Source organism: Poromitra crassiceps (assembly GCF_964638095.1).
Source record: "Poromitra crassiceps genome assembly, chromosome: 3".
Taxonomy (NCBI): domain Eukaryota; kingdom Metazoa; phylum Chordata; class Actinopteri; order Beryciformes; family Melamphaidae; genus Poromitra; species Poromitra crassiceps.
The window spans coordinates 42012684-42030645 of NC_139625.1; the positions used below are offsets into that span (position 1 = coordinate 42012684).

A 17962-nucleotide genomic window follows, 5' to 3' on the forward strand; every position below is an offset into this window, starting at 1 on the left:
TTTTACCATCTAGACCGCATCAAACCAGGTCCAGCTCAAAGACCATCACTCTAATTCTTTTCAAACCTGGCCTAGATTATAAAGGGGACATTAGACTCTCATTATAGCACAGTGTCTGATTTGTGAAACATATTTCTGATTTGTGAAACTGCTCTAATTGCAGTTTTCAACTGATTTTTACCATCTAGACCGCATCAAACCAGGTCCAGCTCAAAGACCATCAATCTAATTATTTTCAAACCTGGCCTAGATTATAAAGGGGACATTAGACTCTCATTATAGCACAGTGTCTGATTTGTGAAACATATTTCTGATTTGTGAAAATGCTATGATTGCAGTTTTCAGCTGATTTTTACCATCTAGACCGCATCAAACCAGGTCCAGCTCAAAGACCATCACTCTAATTCTTTTCAAACCTGGCCTAGATTATAAAGGGGACATTAGACTCTCATTATAGCACAGTGTCTGATTTGTGAAACATATTTCTGATTTGTGAAACTGCTGTAATTGCAGTTTTCAACTGATTTTTACCATCTAGACCGCATCAAACCAGGTCCAGCTCAAAGACCATCACTCTAATTCTTTTCAAACCTGGCCTAGATTATAAAGGGGACATTAGACTCTCATTATAGCACAGTGTCTGATTTGTGAAACATATTTCTGATTTGTGAAACTGCTCTAATTGCAGTTTTCAACTGATTTTTACCATCTAGACCGCATCAAACCAGGTCCAGCTCAAAGACCATCACTCTAATTCTTTTCAAACCTGGCCTAGATTATAAAGGGGACATTAGACTCTCATTATAGCACAGTGTCTGATTTGTGAAACATATTTCTGATTTGTGAAACTGCTCTAATTGCAGTTTTCAACTGATTTTTACCATCTAGACCGCATCAAACCAGGTCCAGCTCAAAGACCATCAATCTAATTCTTTTCAAACCTGGCCTAGATTATAAAGGGGACATTAGACTCTCATTATAGCACAGTGTCTGATTTGTGAAACATATTTCTGATTTGTGAAAATGCTATGATTGCAGTTTTCAGCTGATTTGGAGCATCTAGACCACACAAAACCACGTCCAACTCACAGACCATCACTCTAATTCTTTTCAACCCTGGCCTAGATTATAAAGGGGACATTAGACTCTCATTATAGCACAGTGTCTGATTTGTGAAACATATTTCTGATTTGTGAAACTGCTCTAATTGCAGTTTTCAACTGATTTTTACCATCTAGACCGCATCAAACCAGGTCCAGCTCAAAGCCTATCACTCTAATTCTTTTCAAACCTGGCCTAGATTATAAAGGGGACATTAGACTCTCATTATAGCACAGTGTCTGATTTGTGAAACATATTTCTGATTTGTGAAAGTGCTATAATTGCAGTTCTCTGCTGATTTTGAGCATCTAGACCGCATCAAACCAGGTCCAGCTCACAGACCATTACACATATTCTTTTCAAACCTGGCCTAGATTATAAAGGGGACATTAGACTCTCATTATAGCACAGTGTCTGATTTGTGAAACATATTTCTGATTTGTGAAAGTGCTATAATTGCAGTTCTCTGCTGATTTTGAGCATCTAGACCGCATCAAACCAGGTCCAGCTCACAGACCATTACACATATTCTTTTCAAACCTGGCCTAGATTATAAAGGGGACATTAGACTCTCATTATAGCACAGTGTCTGATTTGTGAAACATATTTCTGATTTGTGAAAATGCTATGATTGCACTTTTCAGCTGATTTGGAGCATCTAGACCACATAAAACCACCTCCAACTCACAGACCATTACAAGTATTCTTTTCAAACCTGGCCTAGATTACAAAGGGGACATTAGACTCTCATTCTGGCACAGTGGCTGATTTGTGAAACATATTTCTGATTTGTGAAAGTGCTATAATTGCAGTTTTCAGCTGATTTGGAGCATCTAGACCACACAAAACCACGTCCAACTCACAGACCATTACACGTATTATTTTCAAACCTGGCCTTGATTACAAAGGGGACATTAGACTCTCATTATGGCACAGTGGCTGATTTGTGAAACGTTTATTCTATTTGTGAAAACTGAAAAAGGAAATGTTGATTTCACTGTTTTTTTTCCCACCCAGGTCCAGATCAAAAACCACTACACTCAGACGAACAGCTGCACCTCCAGTCATCAGTCCGTCAAGCTCCTGAACTTCGTGGATTCATTTTCCCCAATGGCATTAACCCCTGGCCCACTTTTTATCTGGAAAGTCTAGGGAGACTAAAGAAAAATAATGAGGTCATCGGGTCCCATCGAAGGCCCACTGTTCCTGGAACTAAATGCATTGTCAGGGTTGCCACTCTTTTTTATGACCTCAAGCATTTTTCAAGCACTTTTCAGAGGCAAATTATGGGTCAATAATACAGACTTCTGTTCTGATGTTGAAATGAATGAAGGTTTAACAAATCTGAAAATTTGTTTAATTGACTCGAGTCTCATTGGTTATCTAGTCCAGAAATGACATAATATGCTTAATGGTTTTTGAACTGTCTTATGTGGCCTAGATGGAGGAAACGCAGTGAAATAAGCCTTTTTATCAGTTTTCAGAAATAGGATCAAGGTTTCACAAATCTGAAACTTTCTATTTTTTAACATTTTACTTTTGAATTTAACATTTACAAGAGGCATAATCACACATGAGATACAAAGATATGACATCCAATAAGAATAAAAAAAAACAGACTGAGGTGCTGAAGTAAGCAGTACAGACATACAGACACCACTTAACCAATTTCAACTAAAGAAGACAATTGCTTGAGTGACATCACAACTGCCTGATGACATCACAGTCTAGCAATTGTGTGACATCACCTCCAGTTGAGTGACAACACTCGCCTGTGACTCACCTCCATCCTTTGCACGAGATGGATTCGCCCAGGTGAGTCTGCCTAGCCTTAACCTCTTCCCTCCAGGTGACGACAATACATCTCAGGTGAACTCGGGGTGAACTCTCGTGCTCATACTGACAAAGTATAGAAGTGGTTGCACTGCTTAGAAATAAAAAAGAACAAAATAATCTCTGGAAGTTGTAGAAATTGTTTGTTGGAGTAAGTATAGTGGAAGAAGATGATGTAGCAGTGAAGTATTAGTCACAATAGGCTAATAAAAACTACACAATGACAGTAGAGATAAAAGTTGGTAGAAAATTTGAAAGGGTGAAAGAATTACATTGATTGAGAATGAAAAAAATATTTGAAAAATCAAAGTGTAATAATGGTCTTAGGGTCTAATGTCGTCTGACTGCGAAAATACAGTGAAATCATACATTATTTCACTTTTCACTAATAGGATAAAGGTTTCACAAATCTGAGAGTGGACCATAATGAGAGTCTAATGTCCCCTTTATAATCTAGGCCAGGTTTGAAAAGAATATGTGTAATGGTCTGTGAGCTGGACCTGGTTTGATGCGGTCTAGATGCTCCAAATCAGCTGAAAACTGCAATCATAGCATTTTCACAAATCAGAAATATGTTTCACAAATCAGACACTGTGCTATAATGAGAGTCTAATGTCCCCTTTATAATCTAGGCCAGGTTTGAAAAGAATTAGATTGATGGTCTTTGAGCTGGACCTGGTTTGATGCGGTCTAGATGGTAAAAATCAGTTGAAAACTGCAATTAGAGCAGTTTCACAAATCAGAAATATGTTTCACAAATCAGACACTGTGCTATAATGAGAGTCTAATGTCCCCTTTATAATCTAGGCCAGGTTTGAAAAGAATTAGAGTGATGGTCTTTGAGCTGGACCTGGTTTGATGCGGTCTAGATGGTAAAAATCAGTTGAAAACTGCAATTAGAGCAGTTTCACAAATCAGAAATATGTTTCACAAATCAGACACTGTGCTATAATGAGAGTCTAATGTCCCCTTTATAATCTAGGCCAGGTTTGAAAAGAATTAGAGTGATGGTCTTTGAGCTGGACCTGGTTTGATGCGGTCTAGATGGTAAAAATCAGTTGAAAACTGCAATTAGAGCAGTTTCACAAATCAGAAATATGTTTCACAAATCAGACACTGTGCTATAATGAGAGTCTAATGTCCCCTTTATAATCTAGGCCAGGTTTGAAAATAATTAGATTGATGGTCTTTGAGCTGGACCTGGTTTGATGCGGTCTAGATGGTAAAAATCAGTTGAAAACTGCAATTAGAGCAGTTTCACAAATCAGAAATATGTTTCACAAATCAGACACTGTGCTATAATGAGAGTCTAATGTCCCCTTTATAATCTAGGCCAGGTTTGAAAAGAATTAGAGTGATGGTCTTTGAGCTGGACCTGGTTTGATGCGGTCTAGATGGTAAAAATCAGTTGAAAACTGCAATTAGAGCAGTTTCACAAATCAGAAATATGTTTCACAAATCAGACACTGTGCTATAATGAGAGTCTAATGTCCCCTTTATAATCTAGGCCAGGTTTGAAAAGAATTAGAGTGATGGTCTTTGAGCTGGACCTGGTTTGATGCGGTCTAGATGGTAAAAATCAGTTGAAAACTGCAATTAGAGCAGTTTCACAAATCAGAAATATGTTTCACAAATCAGACACTGTGCTATAATGAGAGTCTAATGTCCCCTTTATAATCTAGGCCAGGTTTGAAAAGAATTAGAGTGGTGGTCTTTGAGCTGGACCTGGTTTGATGCGGTCTAGATGGTAAAAATCAGTTGAAAACTGCAATTAGAGCAGTTTCACAAATCAGAAATATGTTTCACAAATCAGACACTGTGCTATAATGAGAGTCTAATGTCCCCTTTATAATCTAGGCCAGGTTTGAAAAGAATTAGAGTGATGGTCTTTGAGCTGGACCTGGTTTGATGCGGTCTAGATGGTAAAAATCAGTTGAAAACTGCAATTAGAGCAGTTTCACAAATCAGAAATATGTTTCACAAATCAGACACTGTGCTATAATGAGAGTCTAATGTCCCCTTTATAATCTAGGCCAGGATTGAAAAGAATTAGAGTGATGGTCTTTGAGCTGGACCTGGTTTGATGCGGTCTAGATGGTAAAAATCAGTTGAAAACTGCAATCATAGCATTTTCACAAATCAGAAATATGTTTCACAAATCAGACACTGTGCTATAATGAGAGTCTAATGTCCCCTTTATAATCTAGGCCAGGTTTGAAAAGAATTAGATTGATGGTCTTTGAGCTGGACCTGGTTTGATGCGGTCTAGATGGTAAAAATCAGTTGAAAACTGCAATTAGAGCAGTTTCACAAATCAGAAATATGTTTCACAAATCAGACACTGTGCTATAATGAGAGTCTAATGTCCCCTTTATAATCTAGGCCAGGTTTGAAAAGAATTAGAGTGATGGTCTTTGAGCTGGACCTGGTTTGATGCGGTCTAGATGGTAAAAATCAGTTGAAAACTGCAATTAGAGCAGTTTCACAAATCAGAAATATGTTTCACAAATCAGACACTGTGCTATAATGAGAGTCTAATGTCCCCTTTATAATCTAGGCCAGGTTTGAAAAGAATATGTGTAATGGTCTGTGAGTTGGAGGTGGTTTTATGCAGTCTAGATGGGCAAAAGCTGTGAAATCAACTCTTTTTTCCAGCTGTTTACACCAATAGGAGAACCTTTTTGAGGTCAATAAGAATTGCATGCAACATTAAAAACGAACAAAATGCAGGATTCATTCTATAATGTATTCTCTTTACATATCCCCCCTATATACCTATGTTTTCCAGTTCATGAACTCGCTTGAAAATGGTCGAACCACGCCATCTAGAGGCGTTATTCCACTTTTTAAGGTGGACTGGAAAATTCCAATCGGGAGCTGCGAATCGGGAGCCAACTTCAGCCTCGTATTACCATCTCTGTGGTAATTACATTGTTTGAATTGGATCTGGTCTGTTTTTATTGTTTGTAGGCCTACTGAAAAGCACAGTGACATAATGCTAATTCCCATCCTGTGAAGAGTGGGCACTGGGCAGTGTACCGATTAAATCTTCACCTATATTTCTTTTTCTCTCACTCTCCTCTTCAGTTCGATTTCGAAAGCTGAGCTTTGTTTGGTGAAATCTTTTCATGGTCTCCATGTCAGTTTAGAAAGCAAACACATGGTCAATTATATTCATGTGAATACCGACCTCTAGGATATCATCTTGTTGCGATGGAAAAGGGCGGGTCCTCATTTCAACATTCATAACATTAACATCAAAATGCTATAGTTTATACCTTACGTTACCTGGCTGTATGCCTGCGACCTGACAACGCTGCAGTCTGCAGACATGTCGTGTTGACATCATGCCCCACAAAACACCGCGCGTCGACCAAAGATCGTCTAGAAGAGCACTCAAACTCACCACAATGCAGCGCGTCGACCAAAGATCATCAGCGCGCGCGCGCGCGCACGCACACACACACACACACACACACACACACACACACACACACACACGCACACACACACACACACACACACACACACACACGTCACACACACACACACACACACACACACACACACACACACACACACACACACACACACACACACACACACACACACACACACACACACACACACACACACACACACACACACACACACACACACACACACACACACACACACACACACAGCCAGCCTACATCTTTATGTTGTACAACCCTCCTTGAAAGGGTTTGGTTCTATGAAAAAAGTTTTCAGGATTTGCTGAGTAGCGAGTTATTCAGCTACTTCAGCTTTTCTTTTCTTCTTTTTAAATAGCTATTTGGTCAGCTGTGAAGTGATCATCGACATATAGCCTAATAAACATATATCTCACTGGCTGTGATGCGTTCATGTTTGCACTGAGCAGTGGCGTAACAGACATTTTGGGGGGCAGGTGCTCATGTGGGGGGAAAAGGGCACAGTTAGGCTACATACAGTCAGGCCCGGATTAACACGGTGCCTGAGGGTGACCACACTTGAAGTGCTCCCCTCCACAATTTACACGTTAGAAACATGAAATTTACTAAAGACCACAGCTTTGCATGAACTTATTGCTAAGGACACGTCTTCACTCCATCTGTACACATTGTTAAACTTACAGGATGTTTGCTTGGCCATATATCCTGCAGCATTGCCTGTAGGCTATATGTCATTATCATCATCATGTAGGCCTATTATTTCTGTGAGAAAAATGTCCTACAGTGTAGATATTTTAGCTTATTACAAAACCAAGACAAAAATAATGTTAAGTCAATATTTTAGTGTTTGCGCTGCATAACTAACGCTTTGAGCCTTTCTGTTCACTTTCTCGGAGCATGTCTGTCATCTCAACACACATACTACAGAAAAATGTAAGACAAAGACACAATGTACTAACTAAAAAATAATAATTTTATACAGTGAGGTCAAGTTTTACTATGAAATGGCTATTATGTGGACTAACATCATCACACATGAATATGATTGGGCTAATTAAATCCACAGGAGTCTCAGCTTTCCAGTCATGCCCAATTTATATATACAGTATACAGAAATATTCAAATAGAATAGTCAAAGATAACATTTATACAGCATGCAAAAATGTGTGCCAAAAACTGCATGGGATTAGTGTGTAGGTGTGCAAATCTAACTTGACCTTGCCATGTTGATAAACTGAGATTTATGGGTATGTGAAGTCAAGGTCTGGGCAGCTTTCCCAAGCCACGCTACTACGACAAGGCCAGAAGGAGGGAGAAGTGCCAACTGGTTCAGGATGAGATAGGTGCAGATGGTGGAGGAAGAACGCCAGACCAAGATGGTCGGCATGTAGGCCTACCAAGGTGCCTGGACCAGGTGGGAGAACGCAGAGCAGCGCAAGATCACCTGGTCAGAGCTCTGGAGTTCCGAACCTCTGCACATCAAGTTCCTCATCCGCTCCGTGTATGATGTTCTCCCGAGCCCAGCCAATCTACATCGTTGAGGCCTGGCAGATCCTCCAGCATGCCAACTGTGCCAAAGGAGTGGCACTCTGGAGCATATCCTCAGTTGCTGTCCGAGGGCATTGGGGGATGGATACCGCTGGCGCCATGACCAGGTTCTCAGGGCTCTGGTGGATACAGTCACCACAGCGATTCAGAATAGCAAGAGTCAGCATACATCCAAGCATTCCATCACCTTCATCAAAGCTGGGGAGAAGGCACATCAGCCACGCTCCTCGGGTGGGCTCCTTGCCACTGCAAGGGACTGGCACCTCCAAGTCGACCTGGGAAGGCAGCTCAAGTTCCAGGAACACATCTCAGCCACCTCACTCCGCCCAGACATGGTGTTAACATCAGTCTACTAAGCAAGTGGACTTATTGGAACTCACCGTCCCTTGGAAAGACCGAATGGAAGAGGTCAACGAGCGCAAGAGGGCCAAATACGCAGAGCTGGTGAAGGAGTGCAGCAATGGCTGGAAAGCCTGGAGCGAACCAGTCGAGGTTGGGTGCCGGGGATTCGCTGGCTAGTCATTGTACCGAACTCTCAAACTCATTGGGGTTAAAGCAAGGACATCTGTGCAGAAGAGCCATCAAGGGGGTACGGTGGCTCAGTGGTAGAGCTGTCGCCTCACAGTTAGAAGGTCCTGAGTTCGATTCTCGCCTGGGACACTGTGAGCACTGTGGTTGTGTTCCCCCCCATATCTTCAGTGCCTACTGCCCAGGTGGGTTATCTCGTCGTAAGGGCCTTTCTCTCTGTGTGGAGTTTGCATATTCTCCCCATACCCCCCAGGGGGTTCCTCTGTATATAACCCCCCCACTAAAAAAAACATGCAGAAGATCAGATCGTCATCGTCATCCGACCAGTGACAACATCCGAAGTTGGTCCCCGGGCGCTGTACGAGAAAGCGACCACTGCTCCTGGCCTGCCCCTCGGAGGAAAGAACATGCCTGGATGGGTTAAATGCAGAGGACACTTTTCACCGGCCACCGTCAGCATGAGTGTGTTGTGGCCGCATGCATGTGTTGTGGTGTTCGTGTGACAATGGAAGACGGGCTTGTCCGTTACGAGAGAACATCCTAGAGGCTGCTGAAAAAGAGTACCAAGAGTAAGATGCAGTCAAGTTGTACCAGGTCCTGTTGTATGATTTTGGTTTCCGTAAGTCCTGTTACACAGCACCCCCCCCCTGATTGTACATATCTAGGAGATCTATCAGATAAGTTAATGTGTTGCTGTATTGCCGGTATGTATGTGAAATGTGAATATCGATATCAATGATGAATGTCAGTGTAGCCATTTTGCACCATCTCTCTTATTGGCTCACCTATCTGTTTTGATTGATATTGCTGCTTAAGAAACACTGTGTATAGATATGAATATTTTGGTCATTTGAATTGTGTTTTTGGTTTACAAGTAGTGAACATAGTGTGTTCATTCTTTCTACACAATAAGTGTTCTTGATATATCCGTCCTCAGTATTGTGATAGTATCTAAACAAGTCCAGAATTGTATTGTGTAGGTTGAACGTTCTTGGGGCTATACAAAATTAGAATAGAATTAAAGATATTTGTATGGATCTGTATGTTCAATGATGTGTTGCAGTGAAATATCAGTTGAGTAACTACAGATGTATTCTACATGAGAAAATACAGAAATACACTTACAGTAGAGCAAAAAAAAGAAAGAAATCCTGTTTTTTGTTTGTAGGACAAGACGGCAAAGGTAAAACAATTTCCATAATAAACATCCTAAATCCACCGCATTGCAAAGTAATAAGTGTCAGAGAAACAGTCGGGGACCTATAAACCCTGAGGGAAGCCTGGACTGTTTTATTCTTGTATACTTGGAACTGGTAACACAATATTGATGTAAACAAAGACTCCACATCTACAAAGAACCATTGTCAAAAATAAAAGGAAAATAAAGGGTTTGGATCAGTAGGACATCATTTATTCAGCCATGGAAATACTGCATTGGCATTCTCTTTCTTCCTTGCCTTCTGGAAGGCACAGCAAGGTAGAATGTACCGATATGCCACCTACTGGTTGTGTTCCATTACAGTACATCAGTGTGGAGAATAGCCTGCCAACAGTGGATTGTGCTATGGTTTGAATATATCTATATGATCCAGTGCATAGCTCTTTAAATTTAAGACCAAGCTTGAACTTGTCTCAAAGTTTTAAGATTATGTGACTTCATTTCCCCCACAGATGGGCCGAATGTGTCAAAAACCAGAAGACACCACAATGTTACAATGAATGCACAATTACAAAGTTTTAAGTCCAACGCAAGCCGAGACAAAACAAGTTGAGCCCCATGCCCTGGAGTTGCAGCATCCAAGATACAGTAATTAAGTCTCAGCGGCGCCTGTTTCACACGGTCCATCCATTCTTGTCTTGTCCATCGTGCTGCAGACTGTGTATCGGCTCAGCCCTCTTTGATCTGGCTGCTGCGCTGCTGCTCCTGGTATTCCTTGGAGTCCTCCCAGGGACGAGGACCACGGATGTTCTTCCATTCGTCCAAGTTCTTCTCCTTCATCTTCTGCAGAGAAAACAACCCAACAGAAGGTAAAGGTTTTACCTTAACTATGCCAAATCAATCTAAAACATTCCAGTCCTAGTTTAAACAGTATTTTAAAGAATAGATATCGGGCGATAAAACGAGTGCCACAAAGTTTGCAAAACGCAATAAACTATTTGAAACTCAATTTAGGATTCCTCTCTCTGACAGCTTGCCTGACTCTCTGAAATGCCCAGGTGCCGTAAACCCCTCAACCATCTGGTCTTCCAAGGAGCTAAGAATTTTTTTTTTTTTTTTTTGCAACTTTCAAAACGTAAAACAGAAACAACAACAAAAGACTCAGACAGAGAAAGACAAAACAAACAAACATAGTTCACATTCCAATACTACAGCTTGACACTACCAGCCACGTAAGGTCCCCATGTGCCTGCAAGGGATGTGCATGGGATCCCACGGAAAGGGTCCATGAGAAGTCAGTTATGCGAGTCACGTACCGCTATTAACCTCATCCAAATAGGCCAGAAACGGGTCCCAGATAACCAAGAACTTCCCAAGAGAATTTGTCCTCAAAAACCGGAGCCTCTCCATACGTATAACCGAGATCATATCCGTCAGCCACAGCTGAAAAGAAGGTGTAGAGGGAGACTTCCACTCCCTCAGAATGAGTCTCTTGGCGACAGTCGTTGCTAAGAATTAAGGTTAAACTGATATGAGTTTTTGAAGGCCCATAGCAATACCGCAACTAAAGTCGCCAATAACCGATAACTTGTTCTGATATTCAGCATCTTTAAATTTGAGCATTTTCATTTTGAAAAATCCTGGGTATTTTGTTCTTTGGCAGGATGGGAAAGTCAGAAAATTTGACCATCAGACTTCATGAAACCCAGACTAATTGAATCCTTTCAGGGTTAGCAGCTCTTTAATAAAGCACTTTGAAGCACCACACCTACTCAACCTTTGGGATACATTATCAATAATTCATCTAAAACAAACACAAATGAACAGTTCAATTAATAACTAAAATGTGCAAAGAAAATAAACTTTCATTGCCGGTTTTATAGATTGTATGCATCTGTTGTCAGGGAGGAACATCCATCAAATCGCTATTGGACAGCAATGACTGACTGATATCTGATATTTAACAAAAGGCCAATATTGTTATTGCTATATTGGTATAACCCTACCGAGAATTATTTGCTAAGGCTATTTGACCCCCCAGGTCTGCAACATTCAATAACATGAATTCCTATGATCCCAATTGCTTCCCAAGGTAAAAAAAAAAAAAAAAAAAAATCAGATTGTGTACAAATACATGTATACAGTATTCACAAATGTAATATTTCTGACCTTCTAGCACAAATGCGTCTATCTGAAAAGTCTTGCCTTTCCACACAGTGTGGCCTTGTTTTGTTTTTTTACCTCTTGCAATTTGATGACACCCTATCAAAGCACATGTTTGTTTACTAGCAACACTTCTTGCCAACAGAGCACACCAGTCCATTTCTTTCATCCAGTCCCCTCTCAGGGTCCCTAACCTGCCTCTCCTTAAGTTACCTCGTACTGCTCCTCCAGCATGACTGGCTGCCTCTGGATGCTCACTTTGGCCTCCAGTGAGGGATCCAGCTGAGAGAGAACGGAGAAGAAGTTAACATTTGCATGCCGAGACTCACAACACTGTCACGTGCACGAGGCTGGCAGAGACTCACAACACTGTCACGTGCACGAGGCTGGCAGAGACTCACAACACTGTCACGTGCACGAGGCTGGCAGAGACTCACAACCATCGACATATAAAAGATGGACTGAGGACCTGGTCCTGTTCAGTGAAGCCGCTGCATGTTAGTTCGCCGCTCTGGCGGCTGTACCCAGTATAGGTCACAAGGCCCGCCTCCCCATGTTAGTGGATGGGGAAATGGACAGACTCACAACCATCGACATATAAAAGATGGACTGGGGACCTGGTCCTGTTCAGTGAAGCCGCTGCTTGTTAGTTCGCCGCTCTGGCGGCTGTACCCAGTATAGGTCACAAGGCCCGCCTCCCCATGTTAGTGGATGGGGAAATGGACAACCGAAACAATCACAGTACACCTCAGATAATTATTTCCCAAAAGTGGGTTGTATCATTATCTATCTAAATAGTTCTTATCACGCTAATGCCTGTGCAAGAGGTCATTTTTCTGATCAGTTTGTTTTTAATTACCGTAGTTATTTGACATATAAAAAGGGATGATTGACAGCTGTGGCAGCCAGTCTCAAGCCGTCATTGGCTGGACAGGCTCTTCACCTTATAGATCTAGTTTACATAGAGAAGACACTGCTTGGTAAAACAGAAGGAAGACACTGCTTGATCTGTCTACCAGACTGTATATCGATGACCTAACCCCCGCAATAAAAAGGACATTGTTTTGAGAAAGGTGCGCGAGGAAGTAACATTGGTTGGGGACTGAAGTAGTAAGTTCAGAAAATATGTGTTTTATTAGTTACTCCAGCTACGTTATCGGTTATTTTAATACACAATGGTTTTAACCGATGCAGGCTAGCATTAGCCGCTTGTGTTAGCTGGCTGTTTTGCATTATTTGTCGGCTTAATATTACTATAACCTAAGAACCGATAACAATAGTTGGAATAACACAATAGGCACATATTTTCAGAACTTACCAGGTTGTCCAACTGCCTGCGTATGCCAGGAAAAGTGTTTTATAACATTACAACTCCCGGGTATAATATAAAATGAGGCCTACACAATACCAGCCATTAGCTAATAGCTAACGGGTTAGCCTGTCGCAAACAGACACTAGGTTTTATTTGGGGTGAAGCACGAGGAGAGTATTTAGCCTATATGGATATCTCTGGGAAGTGCTTTTACTATGGGGATGTTCGCAAGCTTCTCTCCTCGTAGCTGTTGTATAAGGATACAGACGAGACAGGCAGCTGGATAAAGTTAAAAACGACCCGACAGAGACAGCAGCACTGGGCTGCCCAGTCAGTTAACGTAAGTTACAACGTAGCCAAAGGTTCAGTTCGATTTCACCTGTTAAACCAACATTTGTTACAAAATGAATTAAATCATAACGTTAATCAAATGCTATGGACACGTTAGCTAATCAACAGAGCTGCAAAGATCAGTTCATCAGATAATAATTTCCCCCTGTATGACGTTTGTTACCCAGAGCACCCCGGAGTCTGGCTGCTAGGAGCAATCTCCGACAACGAAATTCAGATTTCCGTACAGGCGTCATTTTGATAAACTGACCTCGTAGTGGGAATCTACATGGTTACTTTTGCAGAGACAAAAAATATTAGAACTTAAAGTGCCATATTTACAGAGCTAGAGAGGATTGACTACACAACGCACTGTGCGCAAATCTAGAAACAGCAGCACTACATAAGAAAGTTTAGAGGGGATAGAGAGGGGGGGCTCAGACTGAGGTTTCAACCCAAAAAAGAGCTACTGCACAGACTCTGGTTCTCTGATCTGAGAAGATTTTGGCTTCAATAGACCATACAGGGAGGAGATAGGCACGCTCTCTCCATTCATATACTGTATATCTCAATGCTCACAACACTGTCACATGCACGAGGCTGGCACAAACTCACACAACACACAAAGAAAATGGAAAACAAACAAAGACCGGTTTTCTTTGTCTGTGTGTGAGATTCGACGGCCAGCGAAAATAGAACTTAGTTACAAATCAGGCGATGGGTAACAGAGACGAAGCAGTTAGAAGATTTGGCAAAACATCACCAGGCCAAACCAAACAAAACCATTTCATGTCAGATGGTTCAGGAACAAGGAGTCATGTCCACTGAAACTATCATTGTTTTGCAATTTAAACTGATTTTGCCCGAGAATAGGATTGAAATTAATCCCATTCGGAATCCATTACTTTTAATGAGTTCTCATCGCAATAATGCTAAAATTACTCTAGTGAATGATGACTTTCATAATGTCATGATTTATTTTTAATTAGACTTATATTACATTACAAAAGATTATATTACAAAAATGTAGCCCACAGAGGCAGCTACAAAATAACTACTATGAAATTACTTTTGCAATTTGCAGCCTCCAGTCTACTGGACTTAATAGCCTTAGTATTATAGCCACTATAGAGAGGTTATTAGCCCTACTTCAACCACCACCAGCCTGAGCCTCCCTAACAACAAGCTGGGAGCATCAGAGGTGAGGAAACCTGGACAGGGAAGGGAACAGCCTCGAAGGGGAAGCTCAGCTTTGACTCCGAGCAAAATGAAATGAATTGATTAATTTAGGAGAAAATGCAAATTTAGTACAGTGACTTAGTTCCTAGGTGACTCACACTGTGTGGCTTTACTGACTAATATAGTGGATCAATATATCAGAGGACAAAATAATGGAATCAGCTGGTAATATTTTCCAAGTAAGAGCCACAAGAATGATTTTAATTGCATGCATTTTGACATCTGTTTAGTTACCACATGCACAAAAATACACATGTGCGCACACGGCACACGCACACACACACACACACACACACACACACACACTGAGCAAAGTTTGGTCTCTAAACTAGAGGGTTTGAGGAGAGAGGCTGGATGCTGCAGGCCTCTTCAGTAGAGAGGCAGTGGTAGTGCAGGCCCTGCAGGGGCAGCTGCATGGATCAGAGAGGTGCAGTACCAGGGGCATGATGTCCCTCCCCCCACACACACAAACACACACACTCTAGTCCCGCCCGGACAGCAATAAGAAAAGATGCCAGCCAGATGCCATCGGCATTTGTTATATTTTTTGTAAAACAGCACAGAACAGCCACTCCCCCCCCCTTGCAGCCAGCTTATCAGATTGTAATGGCTTCTAATAAAGGCTCTGCCTTCTGTCATTGTAATGAATTGTTAGGGCTTGTTCTCACTTCCTGCTCTTGTACTGAGTCACTCTAATAATCAGGTTAGAAAAGCCTGGCAGTCAGTCTCGTGTGTCTGCACTCAGTGTCTTTGATACTTTTGCCCAAAGGATGGAGAGATAACATTATATCTGTATTATTGTGAGCCCTGCTTAATATCAATTTAAGCTTACATCAATTAGGCTTAAGACTGAGATTTGAGTAGTCTTCACAGATGGCAACATAACTATGCATGTGTGCTTTGTTTACACTGTGCCATTCCTGTCTGGGCTCAGTCGTACCACAATCTTCTCAGGTGCAATTAATCAGGGTTCCCACACCTTTCCTCAACATCAAATTCAAGGACCTTTCAATGACCTTTTCCCCAAATTCAAGGACCCAACACAGCATAGTTTGAGACACGGATCGAGGTTAATTATTGTTACAACAATAAGAATTTTTATGATGAGAACTAGCAAAAGCTCACAGACAACTAACAAGGCCAGGGGCATTCCTGTCCATGTTGGAAATTAACTTTTGCATAAAGGCAACAAGATTTCCTAACAAGTTTAAAAGCTCCGTGTATGGATTTAAAGTGGAGATGAAGCATTGAACAATACAAGTGTGTTTGTTTGCTTTGTACCTTGGGTAAGACAGAACCCTGCAATCAAATGTGAATTACATGTACACCTACATTGGCTGCAAAATTAAAATGTATTTGCCTATTTTTGCCCTGTTTCGCCACTGAGCGCCGCCATGTTGTTGAAAGCTAGATGGTGACGTCACATGCATTGTAGCTCTTGTCTATGCAGCCAGGCTGCAGTGCTGCTTGTTGTTTACTCACTGGTAAAAATGGAGCACGGACATACTAACATTAGTAAAAGCACAGATGGAGGACCCAGCGAAAGACGGACCCGAGGGGGATCATTTTGTATTGCCCCTGGATGCTCAAATGAGCACTATTGTGTAAAACAGTGTTTCCCAACCAGGGGTACGTGTACCCCTAGGGGTACTTGAGCAGCTTGCAGGGGGTACTTGGAAAGATTGGGGATTACAATTTATTTACAAAATGATTAAGTAATTTCATAGGCCCATCTTAGTAAAACTGACGACTTTTTTCAATTGAAAACAGTTAGAATTGTATTAAAGAGGGTAATTCAAATGATTTTCATTTAATAATCAGATGTGTTAGATAGGCCTACTAAAAGTTTAATATCATTTTAATAAAACAAATTTCAGAGAATCATCGACACACGTGAGTGAGGGGGTACTTTGGCATGGCAGAACAGCTACAGTACATAAAACCAAAAAGGTTGGGAACCACTGGTGTAAAAGACAGTGGTAAAGTCATTCGTTGTTCTTCATGAAGAAGGTGCCTGTGGCTAGCTGCTCTCCTCTCAGCCCACCTGTGGGAGTAACGCTACTTCGTGAGCTCTGCAGTTGATCTGAAAATAGGTGAGTGAACTCTCTGCCACATTTCAAAAACGTTTATCCTCCCCCATTTATAATTGTCTTGACCAAATTGCACTTGTGAAATGAATGAATATGCCTACAACACAGCACAGCGAATCCCACACTAGCTGTTGTAAACAGTAGCATCCATGGTGGTACGCTAGCTAGCTACATAGCACTCCTAGGCTAATAATAGAAAACTATATACAATATATTTGCCACACAAAACTATATGCTCAACCTCTGCATAATCTGTGTAACATTAGTTTGTGTGGAAACCAATACATTAGCATTCATTCATCCTAACGTGCATGACTAGAATATAGAAATAGACAGTTTTGGGGTTATAATGGGATCATCATTTTGACAGTCATGGTTACTTGCTACAAGGCTAGCCTCAACATGAGACTCTTCAAGAATGACTGAAGAGTCTCGCATTGAGGCTACTACAAGGCAGGCATTTTAGCAAGCTAAGATAAGCACAATTGTGGTTCAACAATTTGATGGATACAGTGGTTGAGCATATAGTTTTGTGTGGCAAATATATCATATATATTTTTCTATTATTAGCCTAGGAGTGCTATATAGCTAGCTAGCGTACCACCATGGATGCTACTGTTTACAACAGCTAGTGTGGGATTCGCTGTGCTGTGTTGTAGGCATATTCATTCATTTCACAAGTGCAATTTTGATGGTCAAGACAATTATAAATGGGGGAGGATAAACGTTTTTGAAATGTGGCAGAGAGTTCACTCACCTATTTTCAGATCAACTGCAGAGCTCACGAAGTAGCGTTAGTCCCACAGGTGGGCTGAGAGGAGAGCAGCTAGCCAAAGGCACCTTCTTCATGAAGAACAACGAATGACTTTACCACTGTCTTTTACACAATAGTGCTCATTTGAGCATCCAGGGGCAATACAAAAGGATCCCCCCTCGGGTCCGTCTTTCGCTGGGTCCTCCATCTGTGCTTTTACTAATGTTAGTATGTCCGTGCTCCATTTTACCAGTGAGTAAACAACAAGCAGCACTGCAGCCTGGCTGCATAGACAAGAGCTACAATGCATGTGACGTCACCATCTAGCTTTCAACAACATGGCGGCGCTCTACCAGTCAGTGTTGCCAGATACAGCTGATGGTTTCCAGGTCAAAAGCTGTTCAAAATCTAGCCCACAATATTTGAGGAGGAAACCTGTCCAAAACAAGC

General features: G+C 41.5%; 1 protein-coding gene across 1 annotated transcript in view; it reads right to left on the reverse strand.

Moving 5' to 3' along the window:
- Positions 1–9753: 9753 nt before the first annotated feature.
- The window catches only part of cox16 (cytochrome c oxidase assembly factor COX16), a 13287-nt gene continuing 5078 nt past the window's right edge, over positions 9754–17962 (reverse strand). Inside the window, exons 3-4 of the mRNA XM_083633774.1 lie at positions 12001–12069; positions 9754–10467 (exon numbers count right to left, since the gene is read on the reverse strand). Coding sequence (XP_083489900.1) covers positions 10354–10467; positions 12001–12069 — 183 coding nt within the window. The 3' untranslated portion in view covers positions 9754–10353. The remainder of the gene's footprint in view (positions 10468–12000; positions 12070–17962) is intronic.